Genomic DNA, 27,185 nt, shown 5'->3' on the forward strand with positions numbered 1-27,185 from the left:
AGTTCTTGTTTCTAATTTACTGTTCTGTATTAAAAAAAACTGTCTGGAAAAGAAACATCAGACTATATTTTTAGGCACTCTATTACTTATAAACTCATTATTTCTAACACAAATAAGAAAGCTTATTGAAACGGCAAGAGGATAAGGATTAATCAACTTCCTCTTTGTTACTAATCTCGGACTTTCTACCATCAATCTTATAATAAAGTTAACCTAAAGATTTTCACCAAGTGATTTCATTTCAAAGTTACCTTTCAATCAAACATATCCAAATTGCCATGCAAAAAGAAAAAAAAAACTATCCTATAAAGTAAATAAAAAATAACTGAAGCCATGTTTGAATGAATAAACACTGCTTAAATTAGGCAGAATCTCACAGAATCTTGATCCTATACCCAAGTGAGGTAGAGAGTAGCCAGAATGATAAAACATTGTATTTAAAGCAAGAACAAAAGAAGAATCTAATATCTTTACTTTTTCCTATTAAAATATTAACAACAACAACAAAATACTACCAGGACTTGGTGAAGTTACTGACAATCCTCCAAATATAAAATCTCAGAAATATATACTGACGTAACAATCCTTAAACACTTGAAATAATACTTGCCATCACATCCAAAGTTGTAGGAGAAGGCTTAAATAACTAAACAAACTAAGTACCATAAATCAAATTTCATTCGGAACTATAAGGGATCTTACCTAACTGAAGATGAAATCATAAAATTCTGAAAAGCAAAAGGGAAGTTCTTGATAGGTTCATGTCTCATGGAAAAACTTAAAAAAAAAAAAAAAAGCTAACCAGGGGAACAGCAGATGCTCTTAGAAAGTGCTCAGAAACCAAGTTGGCCAGCAAAATGCTTTCATTCCTAGTAGACTAAAATAAAATCTAAAGGAAAATTAAGTCCTTAGAAACCAAAATTATCATCAGCCCCAGATAATATGTTTCAGTTGTGTCTATGAACAAAATACATCTCAGAATCTATTTAAGAAAATCTTGAAAATATTTGTCATTTTCAAAGACAGAGGAGTCAAGGAAAATTAAATAAATACGTGTATAACAAACTAGGGAGGCAAAAATGGAAAACATTTTCTTTAAAGTATAAATTCAGCTTTGAATAATATTTTCCTTTTTGAAATTAGATTCAAAATAAGTTCACAAGAATGTTTTCCATTGCTTTAATTATAAAGAAGTTTGTCAACCATCCCAATTTCAAAATATTATGGCAAACAACTTGAAACCAAGTTTTTATATCATTATTATCATTTCCATTTGATATTAATAGGATATATCCATACCTCCATTTTAGCATTTGTCCACCGAGGTACTTCTACAACCATATTAAACAAATTCTGCAATTTAAAAAAACAACAAAGAAAAAACATTTAAAATTTTGCCTTCCTTTATCTTTTCACTTATCTCCTGCATGAGAATGCTTTAGTCTTTTTCCCACAAAAAATGTCAAGCGTCTGCATCATATGTCTGCCTATGCCTTAAATTCCTTCTAAAAAATTATAGAAGTTGTTTAAAACACAACAGAATTTAAACCTGATCGTGTCACTTGCCCACTACTGTACAGTGTTAGGAGTTGCTACATTTCTGGAAATACCTTTGCAGGGTAGTGAAAGAACCAGAATGGAGCCAGGAAACTTTTATTTTCCAGCTAAAATAGGAGTGAGAGCTGAATGTGTCACTTTTCCAGTCTACAAAGTAAGTGTGATAATCTCCTTCCTCACCCCACACAAGGTTGTTGTGAAGATGAATTACATATTTTAAATGAAAATACAGACAATTATGAAGTATTTTTAAAATTATAAAACAATATTTAAATCCAAGTTATTATGATATAATATAAAATTAAGGCTACTGGTATAGGTAGTTGTAAAGCTTACAAAGAGTTTTAAAGCTTAGCTTGCATATCTAGTGATCTCTGGTTCCCTAAAGTTATAAAAGGACCACTGCTTCTTTTTAGCATTTCTGAACTTTGCAGAGTACTTAAAACAAAGGAGACTCTACATCAGTGATGGGTAAAAATAATTTCCTACAGTAATGGCCTCACAAAGAGAAAGTCTTACAGGTAAAGTTGACTTGTATGCCATTCTGATATCAGTAACCAACAACTTATCAAAGCAATGGTTTAAAACAGTCCTACTCCAAGTGTGGTCATGGACCAGGGCTAATCTGTAATCTGACTGTTACTGGTTCATTTAGAAATATTTATAACAATCTGACAGAGTACTTTTTATGACTGTTGAACCTAATAATAAAAATTTGGCACTTGAATTACACTTTTCTAATAATTCATTTTGATTGTATTTTTTTAAAGTATCAGTTCACAACAGATTAGAAATAAACAAAAAAACTGTCCTTCACCACAGATCATTTGAGAGCAGTGATTAAATATACTTATTCTCAACTGTGTCACACAGCAAAATCACCTGGAGAGCTGTAACCGAGTGAAAAAAAAGAAAAAGATTTTTAGAGCCCCATCTCCTACATATTTGAATTCAATGGTTCGCAGGTGGAGCCAGGGCACTGCTTATTTTTAAAAGCATTCCAAGCAATTTTCATATGCAGCCAGAGTTGAGAACCTCTGGTTTAAAGCACTGGTAAACAATATCTGGGGCTTTCTTAGTGAAACATGAATGCTATTAATTCAAAGAATGCCATTTATACAATTAAATATAAATCAAGCCACAAAAATAATGATGGTTTTTAAGCTCTTCTAGATAAGACTAAAGTTTACCAGTGACAAAACTGCATACTCATAACGAGATAAGGAACAAAGCTGAGAATGAATTCTCAACAATTGCTCCTTAGAAGTATGTCTCATACCTATCTTAGCAACCTTATACACAGGCCTGCTGTTATGTTTCATTTTCTATGCTCTTTCATGAGGTACCCCAGCACCTGTTTAAATATGTCTGAAGTAGCTGTTAAAAAGAAAAACCTAAGGAAATGACAGATGTTCACATAATTTATTCATCCCTGAAAGTCTGGCTATAAGAGAACAAATGCATGCAGATGAATACTCAGAGGTGACAGAGAAGACAAAGCTAGTGACAATCCTTTTACACAAGGACACCTACCAAAAGCACTCACGGAGACTTGAATTACACCAAAAGAACAATGGATCAGGTTTGAATTTTAAGCCTGCAAACTACACTCTCCCTCATCATTTGTTTCTGATCACTAGGAGTGTATTTCCAGCCTCTTTTCTTCTCTCTGGCTAAAATGCATACGACCTGTAATTTTTTAAAGCCAATGTTAGTCTGGTTATCCTAGGATTAGTGTTAATTACAAACCAAAAATGGCCTGCTGCAATTTATTAGAAAATCACAAAGATACAAGGGGACACATTTCAAATTCAGAAAGTTGAGTATGGGTCAGGGGCATTTACTTCCTCCTTCAGTTCTTTTCTTTCTATTATTCTCTTCTATTTTTATTGCAGGGGAAAAAAAAAGATGAAAAAGCAGTCAGTAGATTTTATATACTTGGGGAAAAAAATGAGAGGAAATCACCCTTCTATTCTCTTTCTCTTAAAATATCAAATAAACTTTGGATTTGACACTAAAAGCAAAGGCAACAAAAGCAAAAATAAATAAATGGGAATATATTAAACTAAAAATCCTGCACAGCAAAGAAAACCATCAACAAAATGAAAAGGCAACCAATGGAATGGAAGAAAATAAGTCATAAATCTGTTAAGGGGTTAATATACAAAATACATAAAGAAATCATGTAACTCAACAGCAAAAAACCAATCCGATTAAAAAATGGGCACAGGTCTTGAATAGACACTTCTCCAAAGAAGACATACAGATGGCCAGCATCACTAACCATCAGGGGAATGCAAATCAAAACCACTATGAGATAGATGCTCATTGCCTGTTAGAATGACTATCATCAAAAAGACAAGAAATAACAAGTATTGGCAAGGATGTGGAGAAAAGGGAACCCTTGTGCACTGTTGGTGGGAATGTAAATTGGTGCAGCCTCAATGGAAAACAGTATGGAGGTTCCTCAAAAAATTGAATAGAACTACCATATAACCCAGAAATCCCACTTTGGGATACATATCCAAAAAAAAATGAAAACAGGATACTGAGCAGCTATTTACACTCCTGTGCCCATTACAGCATTATTCACAATAGTCAAGACACGGAAACAACCTAAGTGCCTGTCAACAAATGAATGAATAAAGATGTTGTATACATACAAGGGAATATTATTCAACCATGAGAAGGAAATCTCACCCTTTGTGACAGGATGGATGAACCTGGAAGGTATTATGCTCACTGAAATAAGCCAGAAGGAGAAAGACAAATACTGCATGGCATCACTTATATGTGGGATCTTAAAAATTTTAAAAAGCTGAATTCATATAAAGAGAGTAGAAAAGTGGTTGCCAGGGCCTACGGGGTGGGGGAAATAGGAGAGAATTTAAAAAAACAAAATACAAAAAAACCCTCAAATCAGGTAGTCTCTGACACACAAACTATGTAACTAAGAATTAAATGTTAAGTTGGCTGTGTGTACTCAGAATACATTTCTCCCACAGAAACAACTGTTTCCAGTTTAACATTTGAAGTCTCTAGGAACCTACAAAGACTTGAGCCCCTGAATGTCTATTCACCCAACATCTAGAGCAATGGTTCTCAAACTTCAGGTGTATAGGATGCCCTGGAACACTTGTTAAACATGTAGACTAGCCAGTCCCCAGCAAGCAGAGATTCTCATTTAGTAGATATGGAATGCACCAGGAATCAGAAATTTTAACAAGGGCCCTAAGCAGTTCCAATGCAGATGGCTTAGGACCATTTTGACAAACGCCAGTTTAGGAAAATACAAGATGGAGGGCAGGCAAAGGTGACAGGAATTAAACAGCCCCACAGCTATGTTTGGAAGTGGATTCAAAGGCTGGGGTCATAAGTTTCAGCCAGATGAGAGACTAGATAGCAGTAAGGTTGGAAAGGGAAAAGAAGGCTAAGGAAGTGGCAGGAAAAGCTGCCTGGAAACAGCAAGATAAAAAGGTATCAACAGCAAGAAATGGGATGATCCTAAGTCAAGAAATATGTCAAATGTTCTGATCCCAAGCCAAGAAATATTAAAAGCTTGACAGTCACATACCTGAAAGATTGATTTAGAATGTATTTATTTTAGTGTATAGTTGGTATAACTTTTTTTTTTTTCTTCTCTACCCCCAAAAGAGTTGTTCCTGGATCGTAGAATAGTCAGATTCATAAACAGAAAGTAGAATAGTGGTTAGGGGCTGCACGGAAGCGGGAATGGAGAGCTTTTGCATAATGGGTACAGAGTTTCAGTCTGGGAGGATGAAAAAGTTCTGGAGATGGATGGTGGTGATGGTTGCACAACATGCTAAAGTACTTCATGTCACTTAAAGTATACTTAAAAAGTGTACAATAAAAAAAATGCTAAGTGTTATGTTATGTATATTTTACCACAAGGGAAAAAAAGTAAAATGGTAATATTGTCCCTAGCTGCCTTAAAGAGTTACTAGAAGCAGAAAAACATCAGAATGCACACAAAAGTTTTGCAAGGGAGAATAATTCAGAATCATTTTACAAATGCAAACTATCATCAAGGTCTTTAAAAGACAATGTAAGTGAGACACACAAATAAAAACCTTTAGATATACCTCATATTCATCATTTCGTGCTCTCTTTGTAGGAATGCCATTTTCCTATAAAAGAAAAGATGGTTATCAGAGAAATTCAATTCAAAAATACAATGAGGTACCACCTCACACTGGTCAGAATGGCCATCATCATAAAGCCTACAAATAATAAATGCTAGAGAGAGTGTGGAAAAATGGGAACCCTCCTACACTGTTGGTGGGAATGTAAATTGATATAGCCAATATGGAGGACAGTGTGGAGGTGCCTTAAAAAACTAAAAATAGAGCTGCCATACGATCCAGCAATCCTATTCCTGGGCATATATATGGAAAAGACAAAAACTCTAATTCGAAAAGATACATGCACCCCAATGTTCATAGCGGCACTATTTACAATAGCCAAGACATGGAAGCAACCTAAATGTTCATCAACAGATGAATGGATAAAGAAGATGTGGTATATACATATAATGGAATGTTACTCAGCCATAAAAAAGAATGAAATAATACCATTTGCAGCAACATGGATGGAACTAGAGATCATGATACTAAGTGAAGACAGACAGACAGAGAGAGACAAATACCATACGGTATCACTTACACGTGGCATCTAAAAAAATGATACAAAAGAACTTATTTACAAAACAGAAGTAGACTCATAGTGATAGAAAACAAACTTATGGTTACCAAAAGGGAAAGAGGAAGAGGGATAAATTGGGAATTTGGGATTAACAGATACACACTACTATACATAAAATAGATAAACAACAAGGACCTACTCTATAGCACAGGGAACTATATTCAGTATCTTGTAATAACCTATTATGGAACAGAATCTGAAAAAGAATATATATATAGTGTGTTTGTGTGTGTGTGTGTATACATATAAAACTGAATCACTTTGCTGTACACCTGAATCACTGTAAATTAACTATACTTCAATTTAAAAAAGAAAGTATTTATGATTGTGACATTTCACGAAAGAATACAGCTGCATTGACTGCAGAGCAATGAAAATATGCCTATTGAATAAACACTCCACTACAGAGGCTTCCAGGAACCTGATTCAACAGAGAATCCACCAAATGCCCACTTCATTTTTCTCTCAGCATTTGCATCCCCAGTGCATGAGCATCAAAGTGTTTCACAAAACAAATTATCAGAAAAGCTACATCTCTTTCAAGTATATTTTCCTAGTTTTTATAAAACAAGCAAAGGCTCTGTTCAGTCTTTAAGGAAAGACTGGCAGTTTCCAGTGACTATGCTTAAAACAGTCATTTCATTATTGGAATGCAACTTCAGGGAGTACAACTAACAAGCCATGAAAGTACTCGGCTGCACCTCCTGCCTGTGATTTCCACCGAGGTGTGATTACTACGCCTCCATCAAGCACTTTTAAATTAAGAGTATATGGTGGGTTGAGAAGAAAAATTATGCCATTCACAAATGCTCACACATTATATGTAACTTTTACACACCAAAAACAACTAGTGGAGGAAACAAAAACTAACAGAAAAACAATTATTACAAGCCGGCCCGGAAACATTATTCCTGTTCCTAAAATACCACCACCCAAAGTATAAGGTGCAACCATTCAACCCATTAGGACTGGGAACCAGGAAACCTATTTACATAACCACTGTGTGTACCAGTCTCCAAAAGGCCCAGAATTCACCAGTATAGCCTGTTATACTTTGTCCTGCCCTATCCTCAATTTTTCATAACCCCAAATCTCATGTTCCCCAAAACCCATCCTCCTTAGGCAGAATATTATGCCCACTGGGATGTTTAAAGCCCACTCTTTGTTCCACCTCCACCCCTACCTACTACATGATTCCTCCCAATATTATTATTATCACTGTTACTGTGATCAGGTATAAAGATTTTGTCACAGTACACCTGAAGCAGCACCCACCAGTCACTCCTACCCTCCTTACCCTATTCTAGTTTTCGAGCACATAACATTATCGGATTGACTTGTTTATTTTCAGGTTGTTAGTCTCCTCCGGCTGAGTGGGAACTATATTCACCTTATTTACCACTGCAACTCTAGTGCTTGGAATACTGTCAGCCTCCTAATAAGCATGCAATAACTGTTTACTGAATGAATAAGTCTATGAATAAATAAATAGATGAATGCACGCTCTTTTGGCCAAAATCAAAGAGAATTTTTGGGAGACGTGAGATATCTAGGTTGGATAGCTCACTGGCCACAACAAAACAAAACACATGGACACACACACATACACATACACACATTCACACACACACACAGAGTACTGTGGAGTTCTTTCTGCCCTCTCATTGGTTTCTTTCTCTCTCCAGATTACATGACTCCTTGTCCTGTAGCTGAATACTCCTCGGAAGTAATGAGCTAGAAGAATTACACAAGAGCAGTTAAGACACAGGCTTTGTAGAAAAGGGTACCCCTGTTGCCGAACATCCTTTTCCTCGCTCTTTCTGGGAAAATTATTTATAGAAAATTCTACAGACATTATAGGAAATGACTATAGTTTTAAATGTGTTTGTAAATAATAGTTTAGAATAAAATACCTTTCCTTTTGCTTTTTTTTTTTTACTATATCAAGTCACCATCACCTATTGTGTTCTTGACCTCAAACCTGCTATCATTTAAAATAAAGCCTGAAGAAATGTTTAAAAAAAAAAAAAAAAAGATACAGTCTGTGGAGTTAGAGCACCTAAGTTCAAATCTCACCTCCACAGCAAACTAGATTTGTGACCATGAGCAAGGTACTTAACCTCATTAACAAAATAAGGATGATAATAGTAGCCCGGCACATTTTGAAATAATGCAAGTCAAGCTCTGGGCACAGTGCTTGCCTAAGCACTACAAACACTCAATAAATCTTTGCTATTATTCTCCCCGCTGCCACTGTTATGGACAGTCCAGCCCTGTGAAGGGCTGCAAGGCAGCATAAGTCCTACTCCAGAGTTCCAGAACCTTTGGATGATGCCTGAAATTCAGCCCCTGAGGTAACACCAAAAAGGTCAAACCAGCCTTGCATCTGAAGCAGCTTCCCACTTCTTCACTGGCCTCTGCCCTCACACTCATCTCCCCACAGTTCTAGAAAACCCCACCCCACTAACTAGCCCCATATAATCTCAACCAGGAACATAGTCCTGGTTAACTTACTTAACAGATGAAGTCAGCCAATTATTGTAACTACTCAGATTTCAAGAAAAGAACTTCCAACGTCATGGTGACTACTAACATCCACTGCCAATTATGCCATCTCGCCAGCTAGTCAGGAGAGTCCTCGGAAGGCTCCAATATTCCAAGCCCCTCTTAGTTCCACCTTCAGCAGCAGATCTCCCTCTGACCTGACTTACACCCCTTCTACCCTCACACCTGTCAAGTAATTTTAGGTTCTAAAAGAATAACTATTCAAGGACTACAATCTTCCCAACTTTATCTTTCTAGCATCTGTCTCGTAGAGTAGTTAAAGAGCATGAACTCTGTGGTCAGAAATGCTAGTTCAAAACCTGCTTCTGGCACTTACCAGCTGCATGACCTTAGACAAGTCAATAACATGCCTTCGGCTCCGGTGTCCTTAGAGATGATAATAGCAACTCATAAGGATTAAATAAAATGTCATATGTTCACATGGTGGCTAGCAAACAAAATAATTCACAAATGTTATTACTTCTACTACTACTGTTACTACTACTTAAAATAAGCCTCTTGTTAACCTCTTAAATTCTATACCTTAAATCTTTATTTCTGACCAAATTCTAAGCTTTATCGACTACTAACATCTCTTTCTCCTCAAGTCCTCCTGGAAGAATCCTATTCTTATCCAAATTCTAATTCACGAAGGAGGCTTATAATCCTGTTATGATAACTCCGTTGCCCTTCTCAGCTTCCGACCACATTCTTTCCTTTCAAGATGCTTCCAAAAAGCATTTTTTGGTGATACGAGAAGTACATATTTTCATGCCCCAAACAAGTTAAAACAATACCTCTTCAGAGTCCGCCTTCAGAGGAATATCATGAAAGGGGGAAATGTAGTGACCAGCTACATTCTCTGCAAAGGAAAATAAACAAAAACACAGAATTAAAGCAATGGACTATCTTGTTCTTTAGAGCAATTATACCCTTACCCACTTTTAAATTTTAAACACGTTTTTAATGTTTTTTTTCAAAATTAACTTTAACTCCCAATTTAAAGTTTAATTCAACTTTTAAAACTTGCTCCAATCTGATGACGAAAGAGAAAAACAGTAGTCCCCCCTTATCTTCGGGGGATACATTCCAAGACCCCAATGGATGCCGGAAGCTGTGGATAGTAACCCTACATGTTTTTTTTTTTTCCCTATACACACATACCTATGATAAAGTTTAATTTATAAATTAGGCACAGTAAGAGAATATCCGAATTGCCAGCATCACTACTCTTGTGCTTTGGAGCCATTATTAAGGAAAATAAGGGTTACCTGAACACAAGCTCTGTGGTGCCTGGGCAGTGGGTCTGACAACCGAGATATCTACTAAGGCTGGACAAAGGTATGACTCATGCCCAGGACAGGGACAAGGCAGGACAAAACAGAACAGCACCAGATTTCATCACACTACTCAGAATAGTGTGGCACACAATTTAAAACTTATGAAATATTTACTTCTGGAATTTTCCATTTAATATTTTCAGACCACATATGACCAAGGGTAATTGAAACTGTGAAAAGCAAAACCACAGACAAGTGGGACTGCTGTACACACCAAATCAACCATATTTGAGTTGCTGAAACCATTTACTTATTCCTGTGGCTTAAACATCCAAAGCAAAATATGTCTAAATTAGACGAAAACCCCAAATATGAAAAATCTTACTTTCGAAAAGAGACTGATTAATAAGTAAAATGGACTAAAACTGATGTCAATTTTCCCAAGAGAAACCTAGCAATAGAATTCCTAATTTCCACCTACAATTTACATGAACAAAGGATTAAAGGTCCTACCAAATTAAAAGAAACGAATCATTTGTTCCACTCAAAGTGATAAGGATGCTAATATTAAGGTAAGCTTAAAACAAAAATTTCAATAACAGAATCTATTTTATCCTCATTGCATACTGAAATGTATATATAAAATACCTTTAAAAGTATATATTATTTAAACAAAATACAATAACCCAATGAATACTTTTGCTGGAATGAATGTTTCTAAAAGCTGGGCTTAATACAGCCATAGAAAATTTTCACTTTGCAATTTCTTAAGTCAGGGTATGTTCTACTTCTGGCCTGCTACTTCTTTGGTATAATTTTCAAATTCAGACTTTAAAAATATCTTAATAAATAAAATGAGGACTGGCTGACACTCCAGTAGCAATGAGTATACCTAGCACCCAAATCTTGGCTTCTAAATACCATTCTCCAATGAAAAGAACTAGGGCTTCTTGAAGAATGGGCTGATTCTAAGGCTGGGGCAAAGAATATACAAGATGAGCCTGGAATATCCTGTACTACCAGAAACCAACCAAGTGCTCAAAACAAAAGGCTGGAGGTATGTCAAAGGGAAATGGAGCCAACCTGAAAGAGTTCCCAAAGGCCAAAGCTGGAACAAGTTGAGTGACAAAATAAATAATGGGTATGGGCAAACCTTGGAGATACTGTGGGCTTGGTTTCAGACCACTGTAATAAAGTGAATATCACAATGAGGCAAGTCACACAAATTTTTGGTTTCACAGTGCATATAAAAGTTATGCTTACATTACACTGTAGTCTTCTAAGTGTGCAACAATATTATATCTTAAAAAACAATATATATACCTTAATTAAAAAATACTTTATTGCTAAAAAAACACCAACCATCATCTGAGCCTTCAGTGAGTCGTACTGGTAAAACCAAAGATCATTGATCACATATCATCATAACAAATATTGCAAGAACTATGAAAATGTGACACAGAGACACTGAATGAGCAAATGCCGCTGGGAATTGGCACCAACAGACTTGTATAACACAGTGTTGCCACAAAACTATTTGTAAATAACACAATATCTTTGAAGTACAACAAAGTGCAATAAAATAAGGTATGCCTGTATTGAATCATAACCCAAAGTATACAATAAATATACATGAGTCCACAGTAATATAAATAAATGATTGTATAAATAAATAAATGAGGGGTAAGAGACAAATCTTACTTTCAGAAAAATTCTAAACAATATATGTAGATGTCCTCCCCTCCAAGAAGTAAAGCTTACCCTGTCCCCCCAATTGTGGACTGGACTTAGTGGCTCACTTCCAAAGAATAGAGTATGGAAGGGGAAAAACATTTCAGTGGAGAACGCTTGACAAGCAGTACCCTTAACCAAGTGATCAAGGTTAATATCACCAGTCATGTTCATAGCATGTACCTCCTGATATGCCATGATGAGAAGGGGACTTCACTTCTGTCGTACACTTCCCCCAAACCCAGAACTCCAGTCTCATCGTGAGAAAGACATCAGACACACCCAAACTGAGGGACATTCTACAAAATACCTAACCAATACTGTTCATAAATTTCAAGGTCATTAGAAAACAAAAAACAAGGAATGACTGAGAAGTTGTCAGATTAGAGGAGACTAAGGAAATATAATGACTAAATGCAATGTGGTACCCTGAATTGGATCATGGGACAGAAAAATGACATTAGTGGAAAAACCAGTGACACCCAAATAAAACGTGGAGTTGAGTTAATAGTATGTACCAATGTTGGTTTCTTAGCTTTGACAAATGTACAGTGGTAATGAAAGATGTTAACGTTAGGGAAAACATGGTAAGAGATGTACTGGAATTCTGTACTACTGTTGCAACCTTGCCAGATCTAAAACTATTCCAAAATAAAGTTTATTTAAATAAACAAACGAAAAACAAGCCATGGCTTCAGTCCAATAAAATCAGAAGTATATAACTTAATAATGGCCTCCACTCCACCAAAATTTTATTTCCTCTTCTCATGCTGTGTGAGTTTTCCTTAGCACTTAACAATAGACTAAAGTTCTTGAAGATTTTTGTGTTGTTGTTTGTTGCTGTTTGCTCTGTTATGCTCTCTACTGGATCCCCAGCATCCAGAAAAGTTTCCAGCACTTAGTAGGCATTCAGTAAATATTTGCTGAGCAAATACTTCTATTACTACTTCATTTTTCTGTACAAGCTGTTAATGTAATTTTTCTCTTCCCACACTAGCAACAAGCTAACTCATGAAGGACCCCGGTGCACAAAGTAGGATAAAGATGAGAAAAAGCACACAAGTGGCAAAGGGTATAAAACTCACTATGATCTGTAAAGCTCTTTTCCATCAGTTAAAAAGGATGCATCTCGAAAAAAAAAAATCTTCTCTTTTGCATACCACATCAAATTTCAAATTCTGTGCCTGATTTTAAAGTCTTCTATGAGCAACACAAGAACAGAAAGAACAAAATTATCAGTTTGTTGCTTGATTATTTACTTTTCTATAAATAACAAGGGTACTTAAGTGGGTCACATTTACATATTTTTTATTAAAATAAAATGTAGTGGCAGGAAATGAAAATGGTACAGCAACTTTGGAAAAGAGTTTGGCAGTTTCTTATAAAGTTAAACATATGACCCAGAAATCCTACTATTAAGTACTTAACCAGGAAAAAATGAAAACTTATGTTTGCACAAAATCTTCTAAGTGTATGTTTATAGTGGCTTTACTCAATAACCACAAAAACTGGAAGTAACCCCAATGTCCAACTGGTAAATGGATAAACTGTTACACCCACACAATGGCACTTTACAGAATAGTATATTAGTCCATAATAAAAAGGAGTGAACTATTGATACACACAAGAAAATGAAAAAATCTAAAATGTAATGTGCTAAGTGAAAGAAGCTAGACTCAAACAATTCCATTTAGATGACATCTGGAAAAGGCAAAACTATAGGGATAAAGACCAGACCAGTGGTTGCCAGAGGATGAGGGTAGAGGGTGGAGTTGACTTGAAAGAGGGGCCACAGGAAATTTTGGGGAGTGATAGACTGTTCTGTATCATGATTGTGATGATATTTAAATGAATCTATATTTCTACTAAAACTCAGAACTGTTCACCAAAAAGAAGAGTGAATTTTATCCTATGTAATTTCTAAAATAAGTATATATGGAGCAAATTAAAAAAAGATGGCAATTAAGAAAAATATAGTATATTAACATATAAATAGAAACACTTATTCCAAATAACAATCAACCATCTGTGATCCTTTTCTCCACTTTAAGTCACAAAGATAAGGTAGAATTCTGAAGAGAAGAAAGATGTAATCTTTAGCATATTACTTCAGTTGTTACATTTGGAACCTATCATTGTGATGGAAATTAACAATAATCTCAGCTCTAAGAATTCAGGAAGTTGTACAAACCAAGAAAGTTTGTTATTAAAATTAATGAAGTACAGGAAACTTGACAGAATAGCTAGGCTGCCTTTGTAATTAAGGGTAAATGATACCTTTGGCACACTGATTTTGTGTTAAGTTTCCCTAAAGCTCTCGTTAACTGGGGACAAGCCCCAACAAACTTATTAAGATGTTAAGAGGAGCACATGCTACTCAAGTATGAGGAAAAACAGGACTAGACTAGGCTGTGATCACTAAAATCTAAAGATCTGTGAGAAGCATGCGATATCTCTTTCTTTAAATTGGGATCTAAATATATTCAAACACTAAGGTAATGCCAATATATACGTTAAAATTGTTTTCTAACTGCCATTTTGGAAGGTAAGAAATATATAAATGTAAGTGAATGGTCTGACTCAGATAACCAAACCTACTAGAAGCCATTTGGATCATGAAATAGTTTAAATAAAAACATAATAATAAAGAAAAAAAGAATAATTTCTGGGAAAATAAAATAGGGCCTTAGATATCTGATAATCATAATGCTTTGATGAGCAACATGCCAATAAATTTGCACAGGAGCAACGAACACAGAGGCCAAGAATCTGCCACGTTATTTGCTGAGCTTAAGTCACTCGATTTCTCTGAAACTTAATTTTCTCAATTTTCTTCAATTAAGCAAGATACAATTTAGTACTGTGTAAAAGGCAACATACTAGATGCCAGAATACGAAAGTGCTAAAATGTGAGCAATGCCCACAGATAAGACAGGGCGAGTACTACATGTTATCAGGATCAGCATCATCCTGTAAAGTTAAAAAATAAAGGAGTCCTCTTGGCACAATTAGAGAGCTAACCATTGACCTAACACACAAAGGAAGGCTGAGAACCCATTCAAAGTTTTCTAGAGTCAGTGATATAAGTATGCTATTAGGCTCTACTTCAAGGGTATTAAGATTCTCTAAAGGTGGATTTAAAGATAGGTACAGGCATCCCCTGCTTTTTGAAAAGTTTGCTCTATGCCACTTCACTTTTACAAAAGACCTACATTAGTACCTGTTTTTGCTAACAGAAAGAAATCCTAAGACGATTTTCACTTTTACAAAAAAAGGCAAAAATCGAAAACAGCATTCGGTGTGTTTTTCAGCAGCTCTTATAGAGGCAGCGAGCACCCCTGAGCAGTGAGAGTGGCCAGCCAAGCTCCTTCCCTGGGAACTATATACTCATCATCTCAGCAGCAAGCTGCCATAGCTTTCAACTGTGTCTGTGAGCGCCTGTGCTTTCTCTCCATTTATTTTGTGCATTCATTAGCAAGATGTATCCTAAGGTATTGCTTCTTTGCTTTATGCCGTTTCGGCTTACGATGGTTTCATAGGACTGCTCCCTTTCTGGATAGTGGAGAAACCTGTACTACCTATCCTGATCAACTATAAAATGCACAGGGTAATCCATATTATACCTATGAGGCATAGACAGAGAGACACGGTACATGCAGCAAGCACTGTGGTAATCACCTTGTAAAGATACAACTGAAGCACAGATTAGAAATAGCCCTTTCTTAGAGCCTCAGAGAAAACTAGCAATAAATCTTAAGTTTGAACTTCATTATCTATAGCTCAGACTGGTTGCTTCTTTACAATTGAAACCAAGTCGTTGCCAATTTACTTTTATAAATATCTATTTTGTTGTTGTTTAAACAAAGCAATGCATGTGCATGGCTAAAAAAAGTCCCCACCTCTCTCCAACCCAGCTCCACTCCAGAGCAACCCACCTAGGCCTCCTTAACTTACTTTAGATCTAGATGTTATCTTCATCTCCCTAAATAATATATTTATATGGTTAGTTTTTAATTTACAATTTTAGAATACTGTCTACTGATTTCAGCTCTGAGAGGTAAGTTTAGTTTATTTGACCCCAATCTTTCCCTTTAAATTCTCTATTGGCCAATCTTAATACTTCACAGCTTTATTCCTTGCTCCACCAAACATATACAGTATTTCTTGACTCAGCTAACTGGCTTTTTACCTCTCTTTCTTCATTCTTCTCTCTTCTAATTTTATCTTCTGCACTTTTATTTTTTCAAGGCTCATAAAATGTTCTATAATCACACTGAGTTTTCTATGCTTTTCCTGTTAGTATATTTCCTAAGATTAAGAAAAATCTGAATTACTTGTTAAACAGATCGCTGGACCCCCATATCTAATCAAAATCTTAAGGAGAGAAATCTGGATATCTGTATTATTAGCAAGCACCCCCAAATAATTCATATAGTCAGGCAAGTTTAAGAAACACTGTCTGTGTGTTGATTTTTGGCCAGGTAGAATGTCATAAATAAATTTCCTTTCTTGGGGCTTCCCTGGTGGCGCAGTGGTTGAGAGTCCGCCTGCCAATGCAGGGAACACGGGTTCGTGCCCCACTCCGGGAGGATCCCACATGCCGTGGAGCGGCTGGGACCGTGAGCCATGGCCACTGAGCCTGTGCTCCGCAACGGGAGAGGCCACAACAGTGAGAGGCCCGTACCGCAAAAACAAACAAACAAAAAACAGTTCGGGAATTCCTTGGTGGTTAGGTCTCTGCACTTCCACTGCAGGGGGCACGGTTTGATCCCTGGTCGGGGGAACTAAGATCCTGCAAGTCACGGAGCGTGGCCAAAAAAAAAAAAAAAAAAAAAAAAAATTTCCTTTCTTGTTCAGCTTCTATGACTTGTGCTTCTAATTTTCTTCCTTCCATTGTCAGTCATAATCATATCTATCAATTATTCAAATGTCTCACAGTTTCCATAAAAACTATGGAATTCTCTCTCTACCCAAGCGGCTCCCTTTGGAAATCTCATTCTTCCTGTTGCAATCTGGATTGGAAGCTTTCTTGGCACCCTTAGACTCTGCTTTGTTGGTTTCCAGCTTAGATCTGTTTTCTGGATCCCATGTATTCACCTTTTTTGGTTTACTTACATGTTTTGCAGAAGCATATCCCTAACTTGGGTTGTGTAAGAAAGGATGCATGGGAGGTAAATTTCCCAAGTCCTTAAACGTCTGAAACGTCTGGATTCAGTCTTTACCCTAGATTAATGGTTGCCTGGGTAAATTATAGGAGGAAAATCATTTTCTCAGAACTTCAAAGGCATTACTCCAGTTGCTGAGCTTTCAGCGCTGCTGGGTCAGTCAGATACCAGTTTGATTCTCAGTCCTCTGCAGGTGACCTGTTCTCCCTCCCCACCCCCGACCCCAACCCCAGGGACTTTTAGCGTCTTCTTTATAAAAGCTTCAGTTTTCAGAGATTTCACAAGAAAGTGTCTGGGACTCAGAACACATGGGTACTTAAATTCTTAGATCTCTTCCACTATTCCTTGGAAAATTCTTCTTCGTTTTGTCTGTTCTTTTTTTTCTGGAACTCATATTAGCCAAATGTTAGGCTTCCTAGATTAAATCTCTATGTCTCTTCTTTCTTCCTCATTTTTTTGCTGCCTCAGACATTTTGTTTACTTTCTGGTAGATTTATTTACCTTACGTTCTAACTTCTCTGTATCAGCCTTCTAGGACAGCTATACCAAATTAGCACACACCTGGTGGCTTAAAACAACAGAACACCATTCAACCCACTACACCGTCCACTGACTTCTTTGTCTTAACAATCACAATTTTAATTTCCAAGAGTTCTTGTTCTTTGATTGCCTTTTCTTCACAGCCTCCTCTTCCTTCTTAATGGACGCCATCGCTTCTGAAATCTCAGAGGACACCCATGCGACTTTGAAAAATTCAAGTTCTCTTTCTACTTTCTTTTTTCCCATTTAGCTTATGAGGTTTTCTTAAAATCATTCATTCAGTAAATATTTACTGAACACATACAGTATCCCAAGCACTGTTTTAGGTACTAGGTATACAAATTCCTTGCTTTTACGGAACTTATACTCTGGTGGGGGAGGCGATGCATAGGAGCAATGAAGATGTTTTTAACTCTAGCAGGTATAGGGCAAGAAAGGAGGGAAAAAGAGAAATATGGAAATGCCAGGGAAGATCTCTCTGATAGGTAACACTTCAGCACAGAGCTGAATGAAGTGAGGACGTGAGTCAAGCAGACATCTAGACAGGAACACTGCATGCAGAGCAAGCTCAGAGGCAAGAATATGCACGGCGTGTCTGAGAAACAGCCAGGAGGCCAGGATGGCTGGAGCACAGTGATCAAAAGGAAGAGTGGTAAGCAATGAATTCAGAGGGGAAGCCCAGTATCAGGCCACACAGGAACTTGTATACGAGGAGCAGAACCTGGCATGATCAGACGTACATCTTAAAGAATCAAGACGACTTCTGGTGGAAAGCAGACTTCAGGGGACAATGGTGGAGGCAAGGTGAAGAATCAGGAGGCTACTGCAATTGGTCAAGTGAAAGACAATGGTGACATGGATATAGTGGCAAGGGTGGGAGTGGAGAGAATTGTCTTCTGCATACATTTCAAAAGCTGGACTGGGGCTTCCCTGGTGGCGCAGTGGTTGAGAGTCCGCCTGCCGATGCAGGGGACATGGGTTCGTGCCCCAGTCTGGGAAGATCCCACGTGCCACAGAGCGGCTGGGCCCGTGAGCCATGGCCGCTGGGCCTGCGCGTCCGGAGGCTGTGCTCCGCAACAGGAGAGGCCACGACAGTGAGAGGCCCGCATATCGCAAAAAAAAAAAAAAAAAAAAAAGCTGGACTGAAGGGAGAAACTAATGAACTAGATATGGGCTAAGAGTAGTGGTGGCCACAACAGTGATTCCTAAGTTACTGCTTATAGGTGAGAAGACAGAAAGAAATAGTTGGGTGGGGGTAGGGGACCAGGAGCTCTGTTTTGTATACGTTAACCTTTAGATGCTTCTTAGACGTTTCAGTGGAAATACAGAGTACATTTACTGAATCTGTAAATCTTGAGCTCAAGAAGAGACTAGGGCTAATGTTACACATCTGGGAGGCATAGATGGTATCTCAAGCTACAGGACTGGATGGGATCATCTACAGCAAAAGCAACAACAGAAACTCCAGAGCATGGGCCAAAGCCAGCACATGGCCTGTTGTTATTTTTATAAATAACCTTTTGTTGGAACAAAAGCCATACCCATACTTTTACTCTCTGGTTGCTTTTGCCCTGCAACGCAGAGATAAGTAGTTGTAAGAAACCACAGGTTTTGCAAAGCCTAAACTATTTACTATCTGGCCCTTTTCAGAAAGGGCTTGCCAACCCCTGCTCTAGAGAGAGAACAGATAGATAAGTGGGCTAAGAACTGAGTCCTGAGCCGTTTCAAAGGTTAGAGTTCAGATCAGAGGATCCAGCAAGGGAGACTGCTGAAGGAGAAGCCATCAAAAGAAGATAAAAGCACCGTCCCAGAAGGAAAAAGAAAACATTTCAAGAAAGAAAGAGGGCTTCATTGTGAAAATACTGTTGAGAATTCACATGAGATGAGAATTTTAAATTGATCATTAAATTTGCCACGTGGAGGTCACCTTTTTTTTTTCTTTTCTTTCTTTTCCTGTCCTACAGAGCTTTGAGGGATCCACACAAAGGACATCTGCCTCACTTCCATAGCTTCCTGATGGACATGCTTTGCTCACTCTCCTTCTGCATGACCTTGGCTACTGCCATCTCAAAGTCCTCCTGGGTGACATGGACTCACCGTTCCCGTAGTGAGTACAAGCTGGCTTCAGGGCACACACCCTTCACTTCAGCCCCTGACGCTCCTGGCATGAGCTCAGCAATTTTTCTCAGGTTGATCCCCCGGGTCAGGTTCATTTTCCAAGAATGGATCTTCAAAATATCCAGCCGGGCCTCCTCGTTGGGGGTGGGAATTCAATTTTTCTGTAGATGTACCCTGGGCGTTGCAGTGCCGAGCCCAGGATATCAATCCTATTAGTTGCCATGATGACCTTGATATTCTTGGTGGCCTCGAAGCCATCCAGCTGGTTGAGCAGCTCCAGCTTCGTGCGCTGGACTTCACTGTCCTCTCTGGAGCCTCCCTCCAGCCGTGAGGAGCCGATGGAGTCAATTTCATCCATGAAGGTGATAGATGGAGCATGTTCTCGGGCCATAACAAACAGCTCCCTCACCATTCTTGCTCCTTCCGCAAGGAATTTCCATACCAATTCACAGCCAGAGACACGAATGAAGGTATAGTCTGTATGATGAGTCACAGCCCGGGCCAACGGTGTCTTCCCAGTGCCTGCGGGTCCCTACGGCAGCACTCCCTTGGGCTACGCGATGCCCGGCATTTCAAAGAGGTCAGGATGCTTAACGGGCAGCTCGATCACTTCTTTGATCTCCTTGATCTGCTTGTCTACCAACCATCTCTTAAGTTGAATCTGGCACCTTTTCCACCATCATCAGTGACACCAGTGGGTCTACCTTGTTGGGTAGGATCTTGTGCAGAGTGTAGCTGTCATTTCTGAGAGCCACCCAGCAACTGGGTGTCACATCACTGATGCCGATGTTCTTGTCCACGTCGACGACAAACTTGCCCTCAGGATGTACCTTAACCAACACTTTCTTCTCATCCATGGTCCCGACTACCTCCCCCACATAGGAGCCCTTTTCCTGCAGCAGCTGTAGCTCTTCCTGCAACAGGCGAACTTTTGCATTAATCTCATTCCTCTGTGCCTGCAGCCTCCAGAGATTTTGGCTCTTGTCATTCACAATCAGCTGGAGTTCTTCAATCTTGGACAGATAATATTGGCGGAGTCCACTGCCTGCCTTCCCCTCTTCCAGCTCCATCTGTTCTGGTCCATCAAGCGCCATCTTCCCTCTTCCGCGGAGACCGCGGGCATCAGAGCCGCCATGGCACCAGGCCAAGGACACCTTTTGGCAAAGCAGTTTGGCAGACAGAGGATGAAACCCTGGCTGAAAGTGATCCCTGACAATTTGGCTTATATTTAATAAGAGGCTAGAAAAGACTGATGTGCATGCAGCGAGGCTTGTTGAACGGCCAGCTTCCCTTGGAGATGTGTGGGTAAGAAGCTGGCTGTGACACTGGGGCGTTCCCTGAATGTCACAGAGCCCAGAGCTCCGCTGAGCAGCGACACCATCAGGTTGGGCTACTGACCTCCAAACACCTTCTTCAATTTCTGCAGAAGGAACCAGCACATCGCCTAAGCCCCAGGCCTGCATGGTAAACATCTGTGTGCTATTCCATGATAAAACTTAAACTGCTCCCCCTTGTGTCAGGCTCCACACGTCTCTTACTCTCTCGCCAATCTGACATCAACATGTCCACAAACTCTCTGAGGTTCTGCAAAGCAGTTCAGCTTCTTCCGAAACTACAGCCCCCTCAGCACATAGACTTCAGCTGGGACTGCCTCCGTGCTGCTTCATCAATAACCACATCTCCATCTGCTTTTCTTCCTTTATAAATATCTTGAAATCACCGGCTCTGATGGCTCCTCCTTATTTGTTGTTTCAGGGTTATCCTTTTTTATCCACCTACTATCACTTTAATAGGATATTTATGAGGAGGGAGATAAGACAAACAACTGTAGTCACCCTACCATCTTGTTTTGGTATTTCACTTTGTCAAAAATCAGACTACACACCTACTGGGCATAAGCTAATGAATTCTATCCAGCCCATCAATATACATTAGACATTGCCAAACAGAGTCAAAACTTTCCCTTCGACTGGACTGAAATGAGATTTTATTCTATCATTTTGTAAGTAATCTATATGTTTTTCTCTTATAACAGCAAGTTGTATCAGGATGAAAGTTTTTTACTTGTATTAGCAAGTGAGGAAACTGAATGGACTGCAAAACTTATACCTGATTATATATGTTATACACATCAAATAGTTACATGTATGCTAAGTACCAACATACTATTACGTATCATTACTAAAAGCATTTATAGAGATTCTTATTGGAAGCTGTAGCAATGACAAAAACCAAGTAAATATAACTAACATTTCTACATCCACACAATAACCATTATCATCTACTGTGTCAATTCAAGTTTTATGATATGGGCCAAATAAAAAAAAAAAGTTACAGGAACTCATATTTAAGACTCAAACACACGTTTCATGTAATTCAGTAAATTTTATTAAGTCCAAATGTGTGGTACATTCAGTGGCAGATTCCTCCTACTATTCAAATGACATACTTAAAAAACAAAACATATAGTAATTTCAACATAAGCATAATCTTACTAAAATGATAAATTCATTGTTAAAGAACTGCATGATTCGTTCTCACACTAAATAAAAGCAATCTGAATTATCTACAGCACTATTTCTCTAAGTGAACCAGTCACCTATCCCATAGTAAAAAAAAAAAATCCAAACTATGAAAAGTGTAGCTTCTCCTCATCCTTTAGGAAAAGTTAAAAAATCTAAAATAATGAATTTTCAAGTTATTAACAAAACAAAAACATGTAGACTACCAAAGAATATTGGCATGCAGTGCTATGTCTTTGGTCCCATATGAACAAGTCTTACTTCGTTATGATTTCACAACTAATTCAAAAGACTGCAAGTTGGTACCCATGAAAACTGTAAGACTTGGAATTAATAAATCAGGACTTACTCAAAGTATGCAATTCTATCCATATCCCATTGTTCTCATCCTTCACAAAACGTAACAAGAATTTTGGTCTTAAAGTCAAAAGGGAAAAAGAAATAATTCATACTAAACATTAACCATGTGCCATGTGTGAGACAGTGATAGTCTTTACAAACATGGTCTCATTTAACTGCCACAGCAATTCTATAAAATCATCAGTGCTATCCCCGTTTTACAGATGGAGAAACAGAGCTAGGGGATGTCAAGCGATGCCTAAAATAGTCAAGTCAGGGCTACAACCTAAGTGTTTTGACTATTAGTGTAGAACCCAATGCTTCTCAAATAGAATTCCATCAAACTCTAGAGTTACTTAGATGTCAACAAATGTTCTGAGAAACAGGGGCTCTTGGATTCAAAAGTTTGGGACAAGTTACTTTACATAAGAATTTCCAACAACTTTAATATGCACATTGTGACTCCCCAAGGTGATAAAATGAGAAGTGTTTTGCTAATTTATTAAACCATGAAGCTCTTCCTTTAAAGAAAGCCTAGTAACATACCATGGGATGTTTGTGCTCAACTAAGCAGTTTGGAAATGATCAAGTCCAATCTCCTCTTTCCATGGTTTAATAAAATGAGGTACAGAGAGGTTCAATTACTCATGCAACGCCACACAAAAAGTTCATTACAGGGCCAGGAGGCCTCATGATTCCCACCAGGATGTTTTTTCTCCTCTGTCACCCTGTCTCACTTCAATACTGTTCCCACAAAGTTCAACACCAATTAAAAGGAAAAGAAAAGTACTGCATCTATCATTTATTCTAATTCTTCTGAATGATGGTAAAGAGAACCATTTACAGAAATGAAATGCCAAAAAGTCTACCTCCCAACTGCACTCATATTTCAGAGGCTTGGGATATATTTGGAAATGTGGGAAATGATTCCACTGTAATAACGCTAAATAATACTTTTCAGCCAAGTAGTGCTATATTCATGTTCTTCTTTGAAGGGAGCGAACTGCACCATACTACTGCACATAGATACTGCCAGAGTATAAAATATACAATTTGTGACCACCTTTATAAAGAGCAAATTGTTCATTGTTACCCCTTACCCCTTAATCCTAAAGGGGCTTCCTTTCACTTTGTCCTACCCCTTCCAGCAGGCAGTAAACAGTCTTGGGCCAAGGATGCCATCTGGCGTTTAGTTCAGGAATTGTTCAACCCAACAATACCTTCCAATGACTATCTCACCACCTGGCCCCTCCCCCAAACCACATTCTCCTTTCTTCCAATTTTTGCCCATTTACCTCAGTAAAACCTTTTTTCTTCTTTTCTGTCATTTGTTCCAACTGAGTGAAAAAAATATATATGTATTTTATTTGTGGCATTCCAGTTAAAGAAAATCATGAGTCTGAAATACACTTGCAGCTAAAGAAACAAACCACAGCGAGAGGCCAATATAGCCTCAAAAATACCTAACAGAGGCCCGGTCCCAATACATAATGTTAAGAGTATCTATTATTCATCCAATGTCTCCAAGGACTATCATCACTAAGAAGGACCTTTAAGATCACTGGTAGGTCAACTGCTTCATTTTACAGCTAAAGAAACTGAACATGTAAGAAATGAAGCCATCACCTGGCCAATCAGCACACAGTGAGTTACAGCAGAGTGAGAACCAAGGCCTAGGACTCCCCATGCCAAAGTCAGTGCTCAGTGGGTTACACCATATGCTCTAGGAGCCTCAAGACTATTTTTTCTCAGCCAACATTCAAATAATTTTATTTGAATTTTTTAGTGTTTTTATACTTTCCTTAATTAATTATATTGATATCACCAATCTCTTGAGGTCAGGGCCCATAACTAAAATTTCCTCAGTGCCACATCTAACAGTGTCCAGCACATTTTATAAATATTTATTGACTTTTTGGTCAATCATTTATTACTGTATTACTTTCACCATTTTATGAGTTAGACAGCTTTTATCTACTTAAAAACCTAACTGCCATTTTGTAACACTGTTTCTATGGAAAGTTGTTCCTCAAACCATTGCTTTGTAACCTTTTGGAACAATCCATTCAGAAATTTGGGTCTTCTTGTTAATGGTCCCCTTCTACCTGATCAGTCTTGACCAAATTAGGATGGAAAAGAATATGGAGTCAATTCTGAAGAAAATGGGAATTTTAGTATCAACTGCATTATAACCACAAAACTATTCAAATTCAGCTTTCTCTTCCATAAAATACTCCTCGACCCTAAGCTCTGATAGCATACATATAAACATTTTATAAATTACAGGTATCAATAATGATCACAAGTATTATTAACAATAGAATTTATATTCTAGACCTGGTGACTAATCATTTGCTTACACTATGCCATGTAAGTCTTACAGCCCTATTTTACAGATGAGAAGAACTAAGGCTCAGCAAGTTAGGAAACTCGTCCAGGGTCCCAGAGCTAAGAGCTAAAGAATCCAGGATTCGAGCTGAGATCTGAAATTCTCTAGAGCTGGTGTTCCTAACAGGCGGGCGATAAGGCAAGGTCGACTTTACAGAAAAAAAGGTACTACTCCCCTCGGGGCTCTGAAATCAGTGAGGCATGAAAGCAACTCAACCAACCTGGCTATTTCACATCATAGCTAACCTACACAGTGAAATATCGGATGCAAAGAAAAATGAGAATAATGAAGACCTGGGTGTTTTCCCATCTTAGTCGGCCAGGTCAGTGCCCCAAGTCGCTTCGCCCTCTGGGTTTGCTCAATTTGCGGAGTTGAATGAGCTACTTTGCAACCGGCGAGGCTCTTGATCGTGGATCGCATTCAAGGTGCAAACTCGTGAGTATAAATTCACGCTGCTGGGAGGCCCTTCATCAGAGTCCCTGCCCTGAAAAAGAACCACTGGACCTGTCATCTCCGAAGTCCCGCCTCATGGGCGGCCCTCAGCAGGAGTTTTGTTACATCCACTGGGAGGGGAGGGGGAGGGGAGGGGAAAGGAGGGGAGGGGAGGGGAAAGGAGGGGAAAGGAGGGGAGGGGAGGGGAAAGGAGGGGAGGGGAGGGGAAAGGAGGGGAGGGGAGGGGGACGGGAGGGGAGGGGGGAGGGTAAGGGGGGTAGGGTAAGGGAGGTCGGGTAACCAGTGGACTCTGCTCCTCGCGTTGGGAGCTAACGCGAACCCTGAACAGTGACGCGGGCTGGGCTAACGGCCGCCGACCCGGCCAGGTGTCCGGGCGCACTCCCACGCGCGCTCCGCCCGCGGCTCGGGGAGGGCGGTTGGCCGCGCCCAGGGTGACCCGGGCGCGGCCCAGCCGGCCGCCCTGCGTCTCGCGCTCCGCGTTTGGGGACTTAGTCCGCCGCCCCCATCTCTGGCAGCTCCCATGGCTCGGCGCTGCCCCCCGCGTGCGGGAAAGTGACCAGAACCGCGCGGCGATCGCGGCGGGCCCGAAAGAGGGAGGGATGGAGGCCGCGCTCCCATCCCGAGCCTCCGGCGCGGCGCGCGGTGGGACCCCCTCGAGCTACTTACTGAAAAAGAGGCGGTAACCGGGAGAGTGGGGCTGGCCGCGCTCCTCTGTGCGGTAAAAAGCCATGGCGCGGCGCGGCCCGGGCCCTGCGCTCGCTCCCCGCGGCAGGCGGGCGGCGGCAGCGGCAGCCGGGGCGCCCAAGCGCCAGGCCCAGCTGGTGCGCAGCAGTGGTAGCCGCACGCGCATGGCGTAGACCCGGGTCCGGTTTCGCGCGGGTGGTGCCGGGGGACCGGCCCAGCCGCACGCCGGCGCCCCCTACCGCCCGGAGTCGTCGCTCCCGGCCCGGGGCTTGGAACCCGCCCCAGCCAGGCTGGCCCTGGAGACTGCTCTTTGAAATTAGAGCGCCCGGTGAACTGCCAGTAATACACACGGTACACGCAGCGACATCGGGGTTCAGAGATAATCAAAACAAGGTCCACCGCCCCTGAGGAGCTCACTGCCACTTATTAATGCATACATGCATTCACTCCTTTACTCATCCAGACAGTATTTACTATCATAATATTGTTTTTATTATAGTGATTTAATATTGAATGGTTACTCTGTCCCAAGCACTGCTCTAGATCCTGTCCAATGTAGGAGAAAAGCATGCACGCACGTAAAAACATCACTTTGAGACATAATGATCAGGCCTCCTTGTGAGGAATTGACCTTGACATGACTTATAGAGCCAAAAAACGGTAACTTCCTCAAATGCCTTCTCCTCCATGAAGCCTTTTTCTGTTTAACCCAAGTAGAGGTGATTTATCCTTCCTTTTTCTTACATTTTCATTCCTACAATGGCACTGGGTACTGTGCCTATATGTTTGTGAGCTTATCTTATTCCCCATTTCACCCTGACCGGCCCACTGGATTGTCTACGTGCCAAGCACTTGAGATTTAGCATTCTTGAAGAATGGAACATCCATCATGTCTTGCATAGATAATGGCTCCTTTGTGTTGAGTTAAATTGTTCCTGGAACTCCTTCTCTACCAGACCTTTCTCACGAGCGTATGAAATTCTACTTATTGGCTTTTCCGAAACACTTATGAAAACATCTTCTACAGGTACTATCTCCACTTTTTCATATTCTTCCCTCATCTCAGTCCAAACGGCTTCCTCCACCTTCACAGGGCTATCAATGACCTTCTTGTCAAATATGAAGGTCAATTCTCATAACA

General features: G+C 39.5%; 1 protein-coding gene and 1 pseudogene across 8 annotated transcripts in view; both read right to left on the minus strand.

The window, feature by feature from the left end:
- Positions 1–26,218, minus strand: part of PPA2 (inorganic pyrophosphatase 2) — an 84,670-nt gene extending 58,452 nt beyond the window's left edge. For 4 of the 8 annotated variants that reach the window (XM_060148547.1, XM_060148545.1, XM_060148542.1 and 1 more), the window contains exons 1-4: positions 26,027–26,218; positions 9,621–9,685; positions 5,661–5,705; positions 1,300–1,353 (exon numbers count right to left, since the gene is read on the minus strand). In XM_060148547.1, the coding sequence (XP_060004530.1) occupies positions 1,300–1,353; positions 5,661–5,705; positions 9,621–9,685; positions 26,027–26,210 (348 nt within the window). In that variant the 5' untranslated portion in view covers positions 26,211–26,218. Of the gene's footprint in view, positions 1–1,299; positions 1,354–5,660; positions 5,706–7,914; positions 8,014–9,620; positions 9,686–25,200; positions 25,392–26,026 lie in introns of those variants that run through there. The other 4 variants (XM_060148546.1, XM_060148541.1, XM_060148544.1 and 1 more) reach the window with 3 other exon arrangements.
- On the minus strand, positions 19,537–20,761 carry LOC132519442 (26S proteasome regulatory subunit 8-like; annotated as a pseudogene).
- Positions 26,219–27,185: the final 967 nt, after the last annotated feature.

The sequence above is a fragment of the Lagenorhynchus albirostris genome, chromosome 4 (genome assembly GCF_949774975.1).
Source record: "Lagenorhynchus albirostris chromosome 4, mLagAlb1.1, whole genome shotgun sequence".
Lineage (NCBI taxonomy): Eukaryota > Metazoa > Chordata > Mammalia > Artiodactyla > Delphinidae > Lagenorhynchus > Lagenorhynchus albirostris.